Genomic DNA, 20069 nt, shown 5'->3' with positions numbered 1-20069 from the left:
CCGGCCCCGCGCCCGCGCCCACGCCCACACCTGAGCTCCCTCCAGCTCCGACACCGCCCCGCGCCCGCGCCCACGCCCACACCTGAGCTCCCTCCAGCTCCGACACCGCCCGCGCCCACGCCCACACCTGAGCCCCCTCCTGCTCCGACACCGGCCCCGCGCCCGCGCCCACGCCCACACCTGAGCTCCCTCCAGCTCCGACACCGCCCGCGCCCACGCCCACACCTGAGCCCCCTCCTGCTCCGACACCGGCCCCGCGCCCGCGCCCACGCCCACACCTGAGCCCCCTCCTGCTCCGACACCGGCCCCGCGCCCGCGCCCACGCCCACACCTGAGCTCCCTCCAGCTCCGACACCGCCCCGCGCCCGCGCCCACGCCCACACCTGAGCTCCCTCCAGCTCCGACACCGGCCCCGCGCCCGCGCCCACGCCCACACCTGAGCCCCCTCCTGCTCCGACACCGGCCCCGCGCCCGCGCCCACGCCCACACCTGAGCCCCCTCCAGCTCCGACACCGCCCGCGCCCACGCCCACTCCTCAGCCCCCTCCTGCTCCGACACCGGCCCCGCGCCCGCGCCCGCGCCCACACCTGAGCCCCCTCCAGCTCCGACACCGGCCCCGCGCCCGCGCCCACACCTGAGCTTGGGCTTGGGGGTGCTGAGGACACTGTCGTCCTCCTCCATGTCGGGGCCGCTGTCGCTGGGGTTGTCCATGTCCAGCGTGTCGTACAGCAGGTCCAGGTCCTCCTCCACCTCGGGCACGTGCTCTGCAGGGTCCTGCTCCGAGTCCAGGACCTACCACGAGGCCACACGCGTGAGGGCTGGCCCGGGGCTGGGGAAGGGACAGCTGCAGGGCAGGCGGGAGGAGGGCGGAGCCACCGAGCGCCCTCCCCCAGCAGCCCCCCCAGCCGTTATCCCAGGCACTGGGGCGATCCCCCGGGGACCGTCACAGGCCCCCGATCCCACCGACGGAGCTGTGCTTCAACACGGAGACGCCCATCTGGACAGCTGTGTGCTGCTGTGCGCCCCTCCCCCGACGGAGGCCCCTGGCCCTACAGTTCCTTCCTGTTCCCAGGCCACCGCGAAGTGACTGTCCCGTGCTTGGCGTCTTCCAGAACATCCCACAACTGGAGTGACACCGCACGCAGCCTGTGCGGGCTTCCCCCTCAGCACCATGGCCGTGAGCACCATCCTGTTGTGTCTTCCCGCCGGTGCCACGACACAAAGGGCCCGTGCCAGTGAAGCCTCCGTGACTGCCAGTCCTCATGTGGACGTGCCTCTACCTCTCACAGGCAGACACCCGGCAATGGGACTGCTGGCTGTCAGCAGCTGTTCATTTAACTTCCTGAGGGGCTGCAGGACCGCGACACTGTTTTCCAAAGCGCGGCACCTCCCACGTTCCTGTCACTACAGCCACCTGGCGCCTCGCTGAGGTTCCAGTTTGCATTTCCCTGGTGACCAGTGATGCCACGCGTGTTTTCTGGGCTTATTGGCTATTCGTGCACCTTCTTTGGAGGAAATGTCTAGTCTGGTCCTGTGCCCAATTGTTAACTGAGTAGCTAATTTTTTAACTGGGTTGTCTTTTTGAGTTGTACATGTTCTCAACATATTCTGGATGCAAGTCTGTTATCACATACACGATTTGCAAAAGTGTTCTATTGTATGGGCTGTCATTTCATTAATCCCACTGATTGGGTTTTCCTTGTCCTGTGTGTGCTTTCGGTGTCACATGTAAGAAACCACTGCTTGACCCATGGTCGCAGAGATTTACTCCTGTGTTTTCTCCTGAGTTTATAGTTCTGGCTCTTACATTTAGGCCTTTGATCCATTTTGAGTTGGGTTTTGTGCAGGGTGCGAGGTACGGGACGACTTCATTCTTTTGCATGCATTTATCCAGTTGTTCCATCACTATTTGCTGGAAAACCTGATTTTTTCCCCCATGGAATGGTCTTAGCATCCTTGATGAAATCGATTTCCCTTAAATAGGACTTATTTCTGGACTCTTAACTGACTGCCAGACGGTCTCGATTACCATGGGCTGGAGGTAAGTTGTGAAATTAGAAAGCATGAGGCCAACACTGTTTCTCAGGGTTGTTGTCTTTCTGCTGGGTCCCTACTATTCCCACCTAAGTTTTAGGACTTGCTGGTCTATTTCGGCAGAAAGTCAGCTGGGGATGTGCGAGGAATGGCCTTGAACCCAGAGACCAGTTTGTGGAGCCCTATGCGAGGACGGTCGCCGCCCCTGCCCAGGGCATGGCCATGGACGGGAGTGTGCAGCTGACCGGGTGGCTCAGATCACGGCCTGCCGCTGTGACCATGTGTGATGACCACACTTCGGCTCAGATACTTAAGCTCCACATCCCCCGGGTGGGTCCTGAACCTGGGGACTAATTTTCCTCTGACCACATTAAAAAAAAGAAGGTGTTTTCTTTCCGGTTATAAGGGCTATTTATGCGCACTCATCAGAAAATTTGAAGACTAGAAAAAAGCTAAAAGAAGAAATGTCAAAACACAGGGTGTGTTGATGGTGGGGGAGGCTGTGTGCAGGCGCGGGGCACACAGAATGGCTACACTTTCCGCTGGACGTCACTGTGAACCTAAACCTGCTATAAAAAGTTGATTCATAAAAAACACACAAAAACCTGTGATCACACCCCCCAAGGAAGAAGTGCAGCCTTCCTCCTGGTCTGTTCATCCAGGTGAAGTTTAAGAAACACAGCAGATGGTGGTCTCCTGGGGTCTCTGCTGGACCCTGGGGTGCCCCTGGGGGTGGGCACTACCGCCTGCGCTGTGGGTGAAGCCCCGGGGTGCAGAGACCGGGCGTGGGGGGGACAGGGATGGGCGGAGAGACAGGGCTGGCAGGACCTGGCAGAGACGGGGTTGGGGGAAGGGGGTGCGGGGGCCGGGGAAGGGGGCGCGGGGACCGTGGCAGTGCTCACCTCCTCCGACACTTTAAACCTGCGGAGCAGCGCCACGACCTTCTGCTTGAAGTTCTGCTGCTGTGGGACAAGAGGACACTCACAGCCACAGCCCGGATGCTTCCCTCAGGGCACGCCCAGCGCGTTCTCCGCGGGAGGGAGACGCACACTGAACGGCACCCTGGGAAGTTTAACAACAGCATTTTCCACCACGGCTGGAGTCCCATCAGAAGCGGACTGGGAAGACCCATCACAGGAGCCAGAGAGAGAGGGTGTGCTGACTCCGAGGTTCTCCCAGAAACCTCCGGGCAGTGCGGCTGCGCCCTGCCTAGGTCCCCGGCCCCTCCCCAGGCACCATACACAGCCCGGCAGAGCTCCGTGCAGAGCCCCAGCTGCATCTAAGCCCCAGTGCTACCCTGGGCCACACAGGGTCTGCTCCAGCCACTGGCCTCGGGGCGAGGCGGCCACTCTCAGCCAGTGTGTGTGTGGGCGATGACCCTGCCAAAGCAGGCCCAGGCTCCCCCTCCAGAGGGGGGACACTCAGGCCCTCAGGGACTGAGGCTCAAACTGCTGCAGCCGTTGGGGCAACTGCGCCACCGGACAGAAGTGCTGGGGCCGTCAGGACCAGGGCGGCCCTGGGCACCCATTGCCATGGTCTCACGGGGAGCAGCTGTGAGCTGTCCCAGGAGCTTTCCTCCTGGAGAAGCCTGCCAGCCCTGCCAAGGGGGGCTGCATGCTGAACATAGATGGGACTGGCCTCACACAGGGCACCTCTGGGCACAAGTGGGGACAGGAAATCCCCCAGCTATGCTCATGGAGTGACCTGGGCAAGAAGGCAACCACCCCAGCTGGTCCACGGGCCTGAGGCAGCAGCCGGGGTCTGCATGGGGACGCCCCACCTGGCTCACGTCTACCCGGGGAGCTCTCCCTGCAATGCCTGAGTGCCTTGCAGCCCCCACTCCCAGGCCAGGGCATGGGGTCTTGAGGGGAAGAGACAGCACTTCCGTAGAGGCCACACCTCAGCGTATGCCCACTGCGACCCCCTGCCCCACCGCCCGGCCCCCGCCCCGCCCTTCCCTAGTGTTAGGAACACCAGTTTCCACCGACCCTGGTCATGGACGTCGTTCTTACTATCGATCGCCGCTGCTTCTTGGGCTTCCCCTCATCGAAGTCATCCTCGTCCAGGTCCTGCCAACACACACGGCACCTGAGGCCAGGGACCCCGCCACAGGGACGGCGGCCTCCCCGGGCGGCTCACACAGGAGGCCAGGGGCCCACGGGCTGTCCCTGAGCGCCTGCCTGGGGACACAGTCCGAGCCCCGGGACGAAACTGGCACAGCACTTGGAGCTGGGAACCTAGCCCCCACTCCCGCGACAGTTCTGGAGGGTCCTGACGGAGCCGGTGGCTCTGGGGTCCTGGCCTGCGTGGCCCAGGTACCTGCCCTGGTGTGGCATCATCACTGGCCTCCTGCTCAGAGGACAAGCTCTCGTACTCCTCCTCGGAATAGTTATCTGCAGGGTGAGCACATGGAAGGGGCAGCGCCTTGAGAGTCCCCCCGGCATCCTGGCAACGAGGCAGCAACCCAAGGACGGCAGAGATGTGCGGGGAGCAGGCAGCAGTGGTGGAGGGGGCCGCACTCTGTACCACCTCGGGCCCCACCGCACCCCGTGGTCGCCCCACAGCCCTTCCCGCCCAGCACAGCATGCATTTTAGCCTGGATCTTGTGTTCGACTGGGACCCTGCCGGTCCCCCTTCATCTCACAGGGGACAGTAACCCCACCTGTGACGGTGACAGCCCATGCCAGGACCTGTACCCAGACCCAGGAGGCACCGCGATCCATCCCACAACCTCCACTTATTCCTGATGTCATGGCTGCCGAGAGCAGCACTGGGACGCCCCACAGCCAAGTCCCCACAACAGCACGAGGAACTCTGCTGTGACCTCGGGGCCACCAGGGCAACCTAAACCCCACACAACCATCACCTCTGACATCTCAAACTTGCAGGATGGTGGCCAGGTGGCACAGAGGCAGGGGAATGGGCACTGCCCGCAGCTGCACTCACCAGTGGACTTGGCCTTGGGGCCAGCCTGCATGGCACTGTCCTCGTGGTCGATGGGCTGGCTGGACAGGGAGAAGATGCAGATCTCAGCCACCTTGGCAGAGGCGTCCTTCACGCTGCGGCAGAGGCTCAGGACCTGGCCGCCCTCGGGGGGGCGTTGCATCACCTGGGGGAGGGGGTGGCACATTCCCGAATGGACCAGGGCAGGACGTGTGGGTGGGGGACGCCACGGGCAGGAGACAGGGACACAGGGCCAGAGGATACGGGAGCCAGGTGGACGGGCTCGGGGGAGAACACCGGGCCGGGCTTGGGGGGGCAGCGGCCGGCTCAGCTCCGGGGACTAGAGGTTCCCCGCCTGCCCGGGGGCCACAGCCGCAGCGAACTATGTAAAGACGGCAGCTCCCAGCCATGATCCACGGGATATGACTACATGTTTGCGAGGACCACGGAGGAGGAGACTGGCCACCTGCCCGTGGCCCTGCCCTGCCCCACGCCAGTTGGTCACCCACAGCTCCACGTCCCTGACGCCCTGAGCACAGCCCCACGACCATGAGGGCCCCGAAGCACAAGGGCCCCAACGGGCCCCAACGGGCCCTTGCTGCCCGCCCCTGGGCCCAGCCTGCTGCTTCCAAAGTCCTGCAGAGGCAGAGCTCTGGAGCTGGGGGCCACTAGGCCCTCCAGGACAGGTGGTTGGGGGTGGTTCTGTTCTCACACACTTCCCATTGTGTCCTCACCAGGGGACTTCAACTTCATGTCACTCGGACCCACCCTGAGCACGTGCACCACCCTCCAGGACGTCCCTCGTGCCACCCAGTCCACGCCAAAAGCCACCCTCAGTCGAAGGGCGGCCATCCCTTCAGACCCCAGCTGAGGAGGTGGTGCTAGGGCCACGGGGCCGCCCGGCGGCCTCACCTCAGCCATGTTGATGGCGCCCGCCGCCAGCGTCTTGTAGCCCAGGATGGTCCGGTTCTTGTACCGCTTCCTCCGCTGCAGCATGACCTGCAGCCTGTTACCGTCCCTCTTCAGGAAGTGAGGGTACTGCGGGGGAGGGGCACTGTCACACAGGCCTGCCCACTGGGTCCTCACCGGCTCATTGGCCCCAGGCAACACTAAAAGCCACCGACTGGCAACATGCGGTTTGCCCAGGGTGTCAGGTAGCTGTGCACCCGGGGCTGCTCAGGGCACCCGGGGTGTGTGGCAGGGCTTCGAGGGCCGCAGAGCTGTGTGCACGAAGGTGTTCACAGGTCCTCCCCCTAGTTCACAAGTGAAAACAAGTTTTGGAGTTGGGGCCATGGGATGGTCGTATCCCTGGACTTCCACCTGAAGGCTGGATTGCGATGGTGGTTACACACTTGTGCCCGTTTCTTAAAACTCACAGAGCCATATATTCAAAAAGAAGGAATTACACATTTTGTAAATTATACTCCAATAAACCTGACCCCCACAAAAAGAAAAAAATCCACACAAGCCCCAGATGCTCTGTGGTTGGTGTCAGAGCTGGGGTCAGGGTGCCACCCACGGGCCCCCGGCACAGCCAGGCAGCAGGGGGCTGCGAGGGGCGGCTGAAGTGGCTTTGGGGGAGGGCGGGAGGAAGGACCCGCAGAGCTGTCCTGTATACACCAGACCACACCTGTCTTACCCACTTACAAGGAGAAAGGGGTTTTGTGGGTTTGAAATGGACCGACACTAAATACAGTTCCAACGTTTATAGCACATGCTAGGTAAGAAGAAAGCATGTCTGCTGAATCTAAATAACATGGATCTTAAAACGACCATGAGAATAGAAACGAAGGCAGGACAAGCTGCCCTCTGGGTCAGTTTGGGGCTGATCTGGGTGGACAGAGTCCAGGGGATGTTGTCTGCTTCATTCTGGGGTGTGTGTCCCGGTTTAAACTGAGCTCACATCCACTGCCCACACCGAGAAATACTTTGAAGGGGACAAGTCTCCATGTCCCTTCCCCATCTCTTCCCAACATGAGAATGGAAAGACTGAAACTCGATAATTTGAGTTGCCAGCCTCACTACTCTCTCTTTATCATGGAACTGGGATAAAAAACTCCACCTGTTATAAAGCCAAGCGCACTGTCTAATGTTTCAGAGTAAACCGTGGGGCCGGTGACATTGAGGAGAGCCCACCTGCAGTGAGAAGGTCAGGGCCAGGTCGGTCTCCACTTGTCCACTGGGGGGCAGGACGATCTCATGGGACCTTAGGACGCGCTTGGAGCCCTGGGAGAGTAAGACAGCGTGTCATTCAAGTGACACCAGCTAGACATCCCCTCAGTTGTATTCAAACTCTCAGCATGAGGAGCCACAGCGTGGGGGCACATGCTCCCGAGGGCAGCTCGACAGACTGATTGAGAGCCCTAAAGACTCCATGCCTTTGAACCACCGAATCCTCCTTTAGGGTCTGCCGAAGGACTAAGACAACCGACAACAGTCACTGCAAATTTACTGCAGCCACCAAGAAACGCAGCCGTGGGTACAGGGTGACTGGACACTGGGAAGAGCAGTGTGAGGCGCCAGGCAGTTCTGAAAAGGCAGGACGTTGGGGGGTGACCACCCTACAAGAGTCACCAATGGAAACATGGCGGCGGTGTCACAGGATGGGGGACCAGTGGGCCTACAAACAGACCTGAGACACACATGGACGCATGGGAACAAATGCGCTGCACGCCAACGAGCCTGCAGGCTGGCAGGAAGTCGTCACTAAGCGGCTGTGGTGCATGGGGTGTGAGCCATGTGTACAAAGCCATGCCCAGGCCAGGCGGGCACCCAGCATGGCGCAGGCTTGGGTCAGTGAGGAAGGCCAGCAAGATTGCTTCCTCTGGGAATTCAAACACAAGGCCTCAGCTTGGGTGGGGACTGAGGTGACAGGAGCAGGCCAAGGACAGGCGGAGGGACATGGTGGGTGGTTGGCATGGCCCAGCCCCTCGGACGCAGGTGCAGAGCAGGCAGACAGCAGGTGACCCAGACAGGAGGACACCCAAAGAGAAGCCGGAAGGAGCTGAGCGTCGTGGGGGTGGGCAAGCAGCCAGTCAATGGGGAAGCGGGAGAGGCAGGGTGGCTCCCAGTGCCCTGGGACCCTGATCCTGGAGGCTCAGGCTTGGTCACAAGGGGTCTGGGAAATGGGCAGCTGGAGGAAGGGGGTGAGGCCCAGAGCCCAGCAGTGGGCAGCTTCCTGCGGCCTAGCACACAGCTCTGCATGGCCTGCTGGGACACTGAGGACTCACACCAGCATCTCCAGCAAGGATAGAATTTCTTCAGAACTTTATTTTAAAGTAGTGTTTCCGGGTGTCAGCAACTGCCTACAAAAGGGGACGGGCCTCTGCCTCCTCAGACCCGAGCTTTCAGTTCGGAGGCGAGCCAAGCTCCATGGCCCCAGGTCTTTGAGCAGCTTCTGCAGGTCCCGCCAGGAAGCCTTGGTGACCCACGGGTCAGTCCCAAGCACTCACATGGGGCCACAGACGTGGGCCCCAGCAGGCTGGCCCTGGGTGTCCTATGAGGACAGGCACCAGTACCTGCTGTGGATCAGCTGTGGAGGCCCCGCCAAGGGCATTCCCACACTTGGAGGAGGCTGTGGGCTGGTGCTGGGGGACAGTGGGGAGAGGTGGAGCCTGCACGTTCCCACACCTGTGGGGGATGGCCGCCGAGGGCCACAGGACGCACTGTCTGGGCAGCCCAGGGCTGCGAGCCACCCCCACCATGGGCAGTGGGCCTGGAACCCAGGAGCCCTTGAAAAGGCCACAGTAGCCCACACGGCCGAAGGGGCCCCTGCCTCCTTGGCTGCCGGGCGAAGGCAGTGCTGAGGGTCGGGCCCTCCTGAAACAGTGACCTGTTCAAACCAGACAGAGGGGGCTGCGAGGCTGGGGGAGCATTAGCGCACAGACACGAGAGGCCCTGGGTCAGGGCTAGTGGGTGACAGGCGCACATGCAAGGAGCATGTGTGGGGTGCAGGGAGGGTCCACACTTCTGCTCCGGGAAGGCCCATCTGCAGGTAAGCTCAGCACATTCGCTTTCCTCCACCTTCCAGAACGCTGGGCTAGGCGCCTGCCCCACAGGGGATAGGACTGCACCCAGGCGGCTTCCAATGCTGCCAAAGCATCAGGACTGTCTTCCAAGCCAACTGCCCTGGTAGAGGTGCTCCCACTCCCTGGACGCACTCGGCCCCCAGCCACCTACACAAACATGGGGCTGCCTATTGGTGTGGTCACGCCCTTTCGTCTCCTGGGCAGTACGGCCGTCCTGCATGGCCCCAAGACAGTGGCAGAGGGAGAGGCTCACCTGCATCTTCACGGCAATAACCACTGAGATGGGTTCTTTCTCCAGCTCCTTGAAGACCACCAGCTTCTTCAAGGTCAGGCTGCACAATCTGCAAAGGGCACAGACTTGGCTCAGTGTGACTGCACCCTCCCCCGCCTCCTTGTACCCCAGGAAGGCCCTGGCTACAGGTGGGCCACGCTGGACCACATGCCCTCAGCCCCCTACCTCCAGCACTGCCGTTACCCCTCTAGACTGGCCAACACATCTCCCAGGATCCCTTGCAGGGCCATCCAGGCTGGGAGCCACCCTCAGGGTCCCTGTGTGGCAGGCAGCCCTCAGCATCCATAGGCTGTCGGCCAGGCACCCCTCTCCAGAGGGTCCTGGAGGGCGGGTTTCCCTTTCATGGGGGGTGCTTGGTGAGGGTCTGTGGACAGTAGGCAAAAGAAGGGAGTGCCGACCAGTGGTGCCCCCACAAGGAAGGGTGCCAGCGCCCCCAGCTGTGAGGGCACTGGCCTCCCCACCCCACCGGCCCCGCCCACGCTCCCCTCTGGTCAGGGAGCTTTCCTTGACCTTTCACCTCCCTCCTCTGTTCTGAGCCACACAGACTCGTGGCGATGAGTGTGGGGGACACATGTGCACCGTGTCCACTAGGCCTGAACCTTCTTCCTACAGCCCAAGCGCACATGTGCTGCCCTGCGCCTGTGGTCTTCCTGGAGGCAGCAGCCCCATGAGGCGCCAGGACGGAGGAGCGAGTGTGTGCAGACCCGCATCAGCCAGCCAGGGTCACACATCTCAGAGGCCCTGGCTCACTTCCACTCAGGGGTCAGCCTGCTGGCTCGCAGGAGAGCGACACGGCTGCGTAAGGGTGACTACACAACCATCCAACATGTCACTGTCCACCAGCATAGGTTCAAGGGCCAGGACCAACTCCCAAGGTCTGTGCTGGAGTCCCATTTGGGAAATCCAGACTTTCTGTGCCCACCTGAGTTGTTGCTCGGTCCCCAAGGTACTCATTGAAACCCCAAGCAGCAGGACAGACACCAGATACAGCCAGGCCACATGGTACAGCCGTTTACTGCCATCAAAGTGACACTGCGCTCTGCTGTCTCTGTGCCTGTGAACGGGGCGTGAGGACACAGTGGGTCAGAAGGAAGACCCCGCACATGGCTACATCCAGATAGCAGGGAGCCACGCATGAGGCAGGAGGGCATGGGTCTGGGAATAGGGCCTAGGCATAAGCAATCACAGACCTTGGAACCACATACTTCAGGAGCCCCTGAGCGCCTGGCCACCACACACGGAGCCAAGACAGAACCACCCTGTCCAGCCAGAGCCGAGACCCACCTGTCCAGGCAGAGCCGAGACCCACCTGTCCAGGCAGAGCCGAGACCCACCTGTCCAGGCAGAGCCGAGACCCCCCGCTGTCCAGGCAGAGCCGAGACCCCCCGCTGTCCAGGCAGAGCCGAGACCCACCTGTCCAGGCAGAGCCGAGACCCCCCGCTGTCCAGGCAGAGCCGAGACCCACCCTATCCAGGCAGAGCCGAGACCCCCCCCCCCCCCCCGCTGTCCAGGCAGAGCTGAGACCCCCGCTGTCCAGGCAGAGCCGAGACCCCCCGCTGTCCAGGCAGAGCCGAGACCCCCCGCTGTCCAGGCAGAGCCGAGACCCCCCGCTGTCCAGGCAGAGCTGAGACCCCCCGCTGTCCAGGCAGAGCCGAGACCCCCCGCTGTCCAGGCAGAGCCGAGACCCACCTGTCCAGGCAGAGCCGAGACCCCCCGCTGTCCAGGCAGAGCCGAGACCCCCCGCTGTCCAGGCAGAGCTGAGACCCCCCGCTGTCCAGGCAGAGCCGAGACCCCCCGCTGTCCAGGCAGAGCCGAGACCCACCTGTCCAGGCAGAGCTGAGACCCCCCGCTGTCCAGGCAGAGCCGAGACCCCCCGCTGTCCAGGCAGAGCCGAGACCCCCCGCTGTCCAGGCAGAGCCGAGACCCCCCGCTGTCCAGGCAGAGCCGAGACCCCCCGCTGTCCAGGCAGAGCTGAGACCCGCTGCTGTCCAGGAACGGAGCCGAGACTCACTGCTGTTTCATGGCCAAAGTTGCTCATCTTCCCTTGCTCCAGAGCCCACATCTGAACCCCCTCCTTATCCAGTCCTCAACACCAAGTCACCAACCCCCTGCCCTAAACACCAGAACAGGCAGTAGACGACTAGGGACAGCCCCTGTGCCCAACGGGCTGTTGGTTCTAAGCCATTTACCCCGCCATGCCAAGCCATGCCTTTCCATGGAAACCCCCATGAAAACTGTGGTCTGGGCCTCTGCCTCGCTCCCTCTGCCACCTGACTATCCCAGGTGCTTCCCCGCAAGGCCCTATGTGGCACAGCATGCCTCTTGTTCCCAAAGCACTGTAAGTGATGTCAAAGTCTTCTTTCAACAGCACTGACCGCTCTGCATGGTCACACCGTCACCTTTACAAATTGAAATCCAATGTTGTCTGCATTTCACTGAGTCCAAAGGAGCCAGGAGACAGATCTTCCCCAGGCTGTGACGCCCTGATTTGAAGGCAGGGACAGCTCCAAGTTGGAATGCCATGGGGGGGCTGACACCTCGCACAGCAGGGCCCCCCCTCACAGCTCCCAGTCTGGCCCCTCCACCCCCAGGGGCCGCTCTGATTCCTCGGGCCCCACCTCACTGAGCAAACAAACTTTCCAGGAAGAAAGCCGGTGAAGACAGATTAAATTGAGTTAATATTCACCAAGACGGGCCATAGCCTGGGCCATAAAACAATGTGAATGAGTTTAAAGAACTGAAATCACATAGTGTTCTCTGACCAAAATGGTGTTAACTAGAACTCAATGCTCGAAAGGTACCTGGGGAACACCAACTACCTGGGACACTAAACAGCATACCCCTCCCTACATGACCTACCGGCCAGAGGAAGTGTCGACGGAAACCAGAAATACTTCATGTGGAACGAAAGTGCAAAGACATGTGTCATGCTGCCAAGCGCTGCCAGAAGGTGCCACAGCGCCATAAGCTCACACTGGAAAAGAAGGACGGTGTCAAGGACACGAGGAGAAGGAGACACAAGGAGAAGGAGAGTGCGTTAAACCCAAAGTGAAGTCAGAGAAAGAGCAGAGGAAGCCAAACCCCAAGTTGGTTCTTTTGGAAGATCGATAACATGGTAAAACCTCTAGGCAGACAAAAAATTAAAAGAGAGAAGGAAACGATGGCAATACCAGGAATAGAAGGGCCATCAGCACAGAGCTAACTCACTTGAGCGGTCAGGACAGACGGCGGTCTCAGGAGCTGGACGAAGGGCAGAGAGCCACCTGGACTCACCGAGAGTGACTCGCCGTCTCAGCAGACTAATGCATTGAAGAGCTTGAATTGACAGTTAAAAGCCTTCTGAAACTAATCAGAGTCAGTTTTGGGGACGCAGAGAAAAAACCGAGAGTGGTTAGATGGGTGTGTGGGAGGGGGTTGGGGATAAGGGGAAAGGTGAAGGGATTTGGAAGCAGCTGGTAACCACAAGATGGCCTCAGGGTTTTTTTGAAAATTAATTTGGGGAAGGTATTCTATAATGTTGTAAAGATTTTGTTGGGAATCCGATGGACATGCGTCCTATTTGGGAGACCACCTCAGGGATGCTGTGGATACCTGATCATGGCATTGTACACCAGAAGCTAAACATTAATGAATGCCAACAATAATTTTATATATATAATGTGATGGTTCCGTATGAGGTCGGAGGGATAGTGGATGGGGGTGGGGTGTTCACAGTATGAGGGATATAAATGATGAACGTCTAAGTATTACCTTGTTTTGTACACCTGAAACTAATAAATAAATTAATTAATAAAAAAAAAAAATAAAAAAATAAAAAAAAAATAAAAGCCTTCTGAAGAAGAAAACTCCAGGCAAACGGACGATGTAATACCAATTCTATATAAGATCGTCCAGAAAACAGAAGAGGAAGAAATACTTCAATTCATTTTATGAGATTAGCAATTACTCTGACAGTAACACAAGAAAAAACATACAAAAAAGAAAACTACAGACCAGTATTCCTTCATGAACACAGAATTTTAAATCTTTGAGCAAACTGAATTTAGCCACGTACAAAAGGAGCCACGCGTACCATGGCACGAGCAGGTGCGGCCCGTCCAGGAGTGCAAGGCTGGTTCCACACTTGAAAATCATTTGCTACAACAGGCCTACTGAGGAAAACCACGACATCTCCTCAACTGACCCAGAAAAACTTCTGACAAAATTCCATACCCATTTGTGATGAGGAAGTCCTGGTGAACTAGGAATGGATGGGAACTTCCTCAGCCTGACAAAGAGCATGTCCAAACCCCCCAGCTGACACGGAGCTGGAAAGCCAGGGATGGATGATTGGCCCTTACGACTGGAGACAGGCAAAGCCATGCCCTCTCACCACGCCCCTGCGTGGCGCTGCGGCCTGCCCCCGTGCAATAAGACAAGAAAAGAAAATAAAAGGAGCCGGTTGGAGAGAACAGACTCTCCTTGTTTGCAGACAGCCTGCACATTCATGTAGACAATCCCCAGGAATGTAGAAAAATGTGAAAACAAGCACCCAGAACCCGTGAGCTGAGCAGGATCACGTCATACAAGTCCAATGCATAAAAAGCAGTCGCTGAAGTCAATTTTTTAAAATGTCCATTTATAGTGGCTCCAAAATCAAAAGTAAATACCCAAATCTAACAAAACAAACGCAGGGTCTGTGTGCTGAAAACTCCCGACAGCCGATGCGAGGGATCCAGGACCTAAACACACACTGGGGCACCGTGCCCCACAGCGGGCCTGCAGGTTTGAGGCGATTCCAAGGAGGCCACGGCAAGCCTTTTTCATAGGTGTCAATTACCTGATTTACGGAAAAGCAAAGGAACCAAAACAATCAAAATAACTGGGAAAAGGAGAATGAGGTACGTTGGGCCCTGTGTCTACCTGCCGTGGACACTTGCTGTGAACCCACAGTGATCAGGATGGTGCAGTGTTAACAAAAGGGAAGGCACGTACATTAACAGAACAGGAAGGCGAAGTTTGATAAACTGACCATCAAAATTTAAAACTTTGCTCTGTGGAAAACACCACTAAGAATGGAAAAATACGCTGAGAGGGAGAAAATATTTGCAAATCACGTTTGACAAAGCTTTATCCACAATATATAAAGAACTCCCCAAACTCAACAACCCAACTAAAAACGGGCAAAAGATGTGGACAAACACGTCACCAAAAAGGCAAGGTCAGTAAAGCAGCACTGCAACACGGGCCCGCCGTTACTGGTGAGGGGGCGAACGCGCAGCAAGGCCACGGCCTTCAGCACCCGGGGAGGCGCCACTGTACCCTGCCGCTGGGGACCGCGGGTCACACACAGGCTCCCTGGGCACAGCCCCTGCGCAGACCTCCCCAGGGAACGTGTCACGTTACAGCAGATGTCCATGACCGCAAACCGGGACTGAGCTGCAAGTCCCTCAGACCCATCCATCCGCGAGCGCGCTGCAGGGCCACAGGGGCACAGGAGATGGAAGCCTTGTGCAGGCCCGCGCTGGCCCGCAGAGGCGCGGTACAGAGAAGCTGGGGTGGGCGGAGGGCGCCAGCGTCTTTGCGTACTCGCGTGCCGTGGTCATGGGCCAGAGCAGAACGGAGACCCCTTGGCAGACAGGATTGGTGACGGCCATGGAGCTGCAAGGGGGCTGGCCTGGGGGTAACTGGCCAGTGTTCTGAGCCTGATCCAGGGGGTGACGGGACTCGGGCCAGAGCTGTACACACAGCTGGACGGTGTTGAATTGCACAGTAGGCAAACTTTAAAAAGCAAATTTTCAAACGTTAAAGAAACCACAAGACCTAAGGGACACATCAGCTAGTTGAAACAATGGGCCTGATTTACACCCTGCTTCGACTAAACCAGTTACAAATGCATCCCTCACACGCATTTGGGGGTGGGGGTCTCAGGGTCTGGAGCTCTGGCTCCCAGGAACTACTCAACCTCTATTTCCAGTTTCCATCCCTTGGCTTGTTTGACTGGGAAGGCGGGTGCGTCTAGCATGTGCTGTCCATTAGTAGCACAGTGGCACTCCCCTCAGACGTGTCCTTGTCACAGGAGCTCAGAGGCCACGAGAGGCCAGCTTTCAGTGGTGCAGAGGGGCTCCTCCTCTCAGCCCTGAGGGGCCCATGGGCCGCACAGCTCCTGCTTCGGAGGCCCATCTCCCTTGACTGTGGACACCCACAGCCGCTACGATTTTCCTTTTTTCCCCCCCTAAAAGTGTTCAAGCTGATGCTATTTGTGCAAACAACATTAAAAGCATAAAAAGAATCATTTGCATACAGAAAGTGACCCACACCAACAGAACAAAGGTGTTTGTTTTCTCGCCAATTTTGTTCTGAGACAAAGGCCTGAGGGCTGGATTGTAGCCAGTACTTATACTTGGCCCTCAAGGAAATCATGAGCAAGTACATTCAAAACCCACAAACCGTGACTCATCACTAACCTGGGTGCTGTTCCATAGAACAGGCTGCTGTCGGGGCACATCAGTGGTAACGGGAAGGAAGCCAGTGTGTTTTAATCGCACTGTCAGTGGGAAGTACAAGCCCTGCACAGCTTCCACGCAGAGGGGACCCCTCCACACCCGGGCCTCTCCCTCCTCCTCTGCTCAGGGCAGGAGTGGGCAGAGCCAACTCTGACACCTCACCTGAAGCAACAGGATTCTGCTTTGTTTTCTAAAACACAAGTGTTTGGCTAGAAAAATCAGAGTGAGGCCACAAACTCCACACATCCACCAACAAGAATTAACTTCTCATCTTTTTACAGATGACCAGAACCAGAGAAACCCACGTACGCCCTCCTCACCCTCCCTCCTTTCTCTCTGAGGAACCACCATCTGGAGGAGGGGCTCCTTCCAGGACACTGTCAGCTGTCCCTAAACTTCGGTCTCCTCACCCTCCATTGGTAGCCGGGTGTCACTGGGCTTCCAAGCCAGACCTCGGTCCTGTTCCCAGGCACTGGGCAGGCCAGGGGAGGCACCTGAGCAGAGCTGATGTCCATCACGTCCTGGGCAGCACCTTGCTGGTTGTCTCCCCTCTGGCTGCAATGGCAGGAACGAGGCAGTCAGGTCGGACACAGGTAGAAGCCATGTGTCGAGGATGGCAGAGAGCCCCGGCCCAGCCCTGGAGCATGGACCCCTGCAGTTACACGAGGCAGCACCAGCGTGCAGCTCTGTTTCCTGCCCGTTATAGACACGTGGGCTGCACAATCGGCTGCCAGGCTCACCATGGTTTCCCTACATATGCATGTACCTGGCAGTGTTGTTTCTTCAATCATGCGGCTAGCGCCACCCTGCGTGTGCCTCTGCAACTGCCCTTGGCACCAACATCTCGTTTCTTTCAGACAGCTGGGGATGCCAGGTCACACAGCAAATGTGCATATCCCTGGCTGCTGTATACTTATTTAGTGTAGTTGACACTTTCTCCACCCTCCTGAGCCGCAGTGAACACATTCCAAGACCCCTAGTGGATGTCTGAAACTGCAGCTAGTACCAAACTCTATATATCCTATGTTTTTCCCTGCACATACATATGATAGTTTAATTTATAAATTAGGGAGAGTAAGAGATCAATGACAATAGAACAATTGTAGCAGTATACTGTAATAAAGGTTGTGTGAACGTGGTCTCGCTCTCAGAATATCTTACTGTGCTGTGCTCATGGCTTCTCTTCAGTGCGTCCAAACTGCCAGCATCACTGCTCCTGCCCTTCCGGCCACAGTCAACTACGATCAGGGTGACCTGCACATTGGCTCTGCGATAGTCACAGCCAATCTGGTCACTAAGCCAGCTCCTCTGTGACAACCGGGTGGGGTGTGTACCATGCGCAGACATAGGCCACAGGGATGAGTCACGTCTCGGGAGGACGGAGCGGGATGCTGGAGATCCATCACGCTGCTCAGAATGGCCACAACTGACAAGCTATGAATCATTTTACTTCTGGAATCGTCTACTTAAAACTTCAGATCTTGGTTGACCGTGGGTAACTCAAATGTACAAACTTGCTATGGGCTGTGTGGGAGCTTCCTGGCCTCACCCAGCTGAGTGGGGTCGCTGAGCCTGCACCCTGCACACTGGGAACCCGTCTGGGGGCCACCACACTGCTCTCCCAAGTCGTGGGGTTAGTGTGACTCCTATTGGCCCATTTGAGTCCCACACGTCACGAGGTCAGTGACCTCAGGCGCCTTAACAAACGCCACAGACAGCAGCTTACACGTCAGTCATTTCTCATAGTTCTGAGGCTGGAAGTCTGAGATCGCGATGCCGCCAAGGTTGGCTTCTTCTGGTCAGGATGTTCCAGGCCTCGGCCTGCTGACGGCTGCCCTCTCACTGCCCCTGCACGCGGCTGTCCCTCTGCATGGGACCCCTGGTGTCTGCCTCTGTCCACATCTCTCAGAACACTGGTCATACTGCAGCAGGGCCCACCGTAAGGACCCAATTGTCACTCAATCACCTCTTTCAAGGCTCCGTCTCTCAATGCAGTCACATTTCCTGAGGCACCAGGAGAGTTAAGGATTCAACATGTGAACTTGGGAGGGGGCACAACTCAGCCCCTAACACTGGCTGACACGCAAACCAACAGCGCCATTAGCCCTGGGCATCTGACGTGACTCCCGTGGCTTCATCCGTAGGAGGCTGTGCCACCGTCCAGGTGTGCCCTGGCCCTGGACACTTCCAGTGGACTGCCTGTCCGTACGTATCCTACTGGAATGGCATTTTCCTACTGTCTGGATATAATCGTTGGCTTATGTACTGCACATGTCATCCCCTAGCTGTAGGCCGTCGCGTAAATGAGTTTCGAAAAAATGTTTACAAAATTAAACGCATGTCTTTTATGACTGATGCTTCCCAGATACTATGTTCTGTCGTTCTGCTTCCTCCGTCCCAGGTGTTTTACTTTCTCTTCTCACACTGAGGTCACCCGTGCACTTAGAGTCGCGGCTGTGACAGTGACTTGATTGTATTATTTCCTCTGTGATGTCCAGTTGCCCCAAACCGCCTACTCAGGAGCACAGCCAAGTACGGCCATCTCTGAAGTGACGCGCAGTCTGCGTCTTTCTGTGCTCTGCGAATTCCACACCATTTTAATCGGTGCGGCTCATTTAAATACAACCTGCTAAGGGAAATTCTCCCCAACGCAAACACATTTCATTTTCGCTCACCTGCTTCATATAAATGTTAGAGTTAGCCTGCCAAGTTCTATTCCTATGTGGAATTGTATGAAACTGAATTGCATTTAGGGAAAACTAACATCTCAGGTCGCTGAGTCTGCCTGCCAGGTGTCTCACATCCTGGAGGATGTCGTTAGGTGCTTCTCCTGAGAAAGTCTTTAACGCCCTTTGTTTAAATTATTCCTAGATATCTGCTAGTTGCTTTCATGAATAACACTTCTCTTATTTTCCGATTATTGCAGCTATTTCAACAGTACTGAATTCAGTATGTTATCTTACATCAATCACCCTTCCGGTATTCTTATTGGTTCTAATTTTTGCACACTCTCTCATATTGTCCTTTTGAACTGCCAATGGCAACTTTGTTTCTTTGAACTCCATCCTATTTACTTTCCGGGTCTTGTTGAACCTTTCTTCTTGATTTCAAAGGTAATGTTTCTAATGTTTAAGGACAGTGACAGCAGCGCTGTGACTTCCTGCAGGGATGGTGTGTGCCAGGCTGCAGTAATGTGGGAGCCGGCAGCCAGCACTCAGGGCCCAGCCAGGACTAGGGCCCCAGGTGCTCACTTCAGTAAAACGGCAAATGAATGAGCGGCCACACGTAGACGCTCACCCTGGACAGTGCAGCTCTGGAGACTGCTGGCAGGTACACTTGAGCAGGCAACAGTTCACTTTATTTCTGAGTCCCTAAGGAAGTACGCTGAATTTCACCAGATGCTGTTTCTGGATATAGTATGATCTTTCAATCTGCAAAGTGGTAAGTTAAAATAACTATTCTGACGTTAAATAAATCACCACACATCCCGGAAGTAATTCCTACTTTATGCTGCACGGTCACCTTTTTATATGTTGCAGGGGCTTGGGGTCCATGTGTGACTTAGGATGTTCACACCTGTTCCCAAGTCACTGCCCTGCTCTCTCCCTGCTGCTGCCCTCGGGCACCTCACGACCCAGCTGCCCTTACCAGACAGCAGCTCTGCACCCTTCCTTAACCTTTCCAGTCTCTGGAACACAGCATGGGGATAGGGCTTATTTCCTGAAGAGCTGGAGAAATTCATCCATAAAACCATCTGGTGCTCTCTGGGGAGAGCGCAGGTTTCCATGTAATTGGTCTCTTTACATTTTCTATTTTACTAAGTCAATTACTAAGCAATTCATTTTTTTTCTACTAAATTAGCCCACTTACCAACTTTCCCTGTGGGTTGACAATGTTTACCCCTGTATTTCTGGGTTTCGACTCCGACGTCAGCCATACCACCCACCCCACAGCCATCTGGTGCGTTCTCCTTTCCTCTTACTCGTTTTCCCAGAAGCCTCTCCTGGCAGCAGCTGGCTTCAGCCACATCCAGCATTGTTTCTCCTTCATTATGTGTTGCTCTTTATTACGTCTGCTCCTCTAATTTTTTATTCTCTCTGTTCTTTGCGTAACTTGACTTGGATGCTCCTGTGACTGAATGCTGACCTCTCACCTTGAACATTCGCATTTCAAACGAGGAGTCTGTTCTCAGAATTAACACTGACTGCTGCACACGGCAGTCCACCACCTGCTCACTCCGGGCTTCTCCCAGCCCTTCCGGACGAGCAGCCAGCTTGCTCGGCGCCC

General features: G+C 57.0%; 1 protein-coding gene across 16 annotated transcripts in view; it reads right to left on the bottom strand.

The window, feature by feature from the left end:
• Window positions 1–20069, bottom strand: part of PACS2 (phosphofurin acidic cluster sorting protein 2) — a 55054-nt gene that overhangs the window by 15841 nt on the left and 19144 nt on the right. For 7 of the 16 annotated variants that reach the window (XR_013993370.1, XR_013993371.1, XR_013993372.1 and 4 more), the window contains exons 2-10: window positions 10220–10351; window positions 9259–9346; window positions 7114–7203; window positions 5890–6015; window positions 4981–5143; window positions 4354–4427; window positions 4023–4103; window positions 2937–2996; window positions 635–792 (exon numbers count right to left, since the gene is read on the bottom strand). Coding sequence is in view for 13 of the 16 variants with exons in the window: in XM_081048852.1 (XP_080904978.1) it covers window positions 635–792; window positions 2937–2996; window positions 4023–4103; window positions 4354–4427; window positions 4981–5143; window positions 5890–6015; window positions 7114–7203; window positions 9259–9346; window positions 10220–10351 (972 nt within the window). In the remaining 3 variants the exon portion in view is untranslated. The remainder of the gene's footprint in view (window positions 1–634; window positions 793–2936; window positions 2997–4022; window positions 4104–4353; window positions 4428–4980; window positions 5144–5889; window positions 6016–7113; window positions 7204–9258; window positions 9347–10219; window positions 10352–20069) is intronic. The other 9 variants (XM_081048864.1, XM_081048853.1, XM_081048854.1 and 6 more) reach the window with 5 other exon arrangements.

The sequence above is a fragment of the Rhinolophus hipposideros genome (assembly GCF_964194185.1).
Source record: "Rhinolophus hipposideros genome assembly, chromosome: 5".
In the NCBI taxonomy this organism is placed as follows: Eukaryota; Metazoa; Chordata; class Mammalia; order Chiroptera; family Rhinolophidae; genus Rhinolophus; species Rhinolophus hipposideros.
Note: the sequence above shows the minus strand (reverse complement) of the source record. Positions and strands in the feature narration are given on the sequence as shown.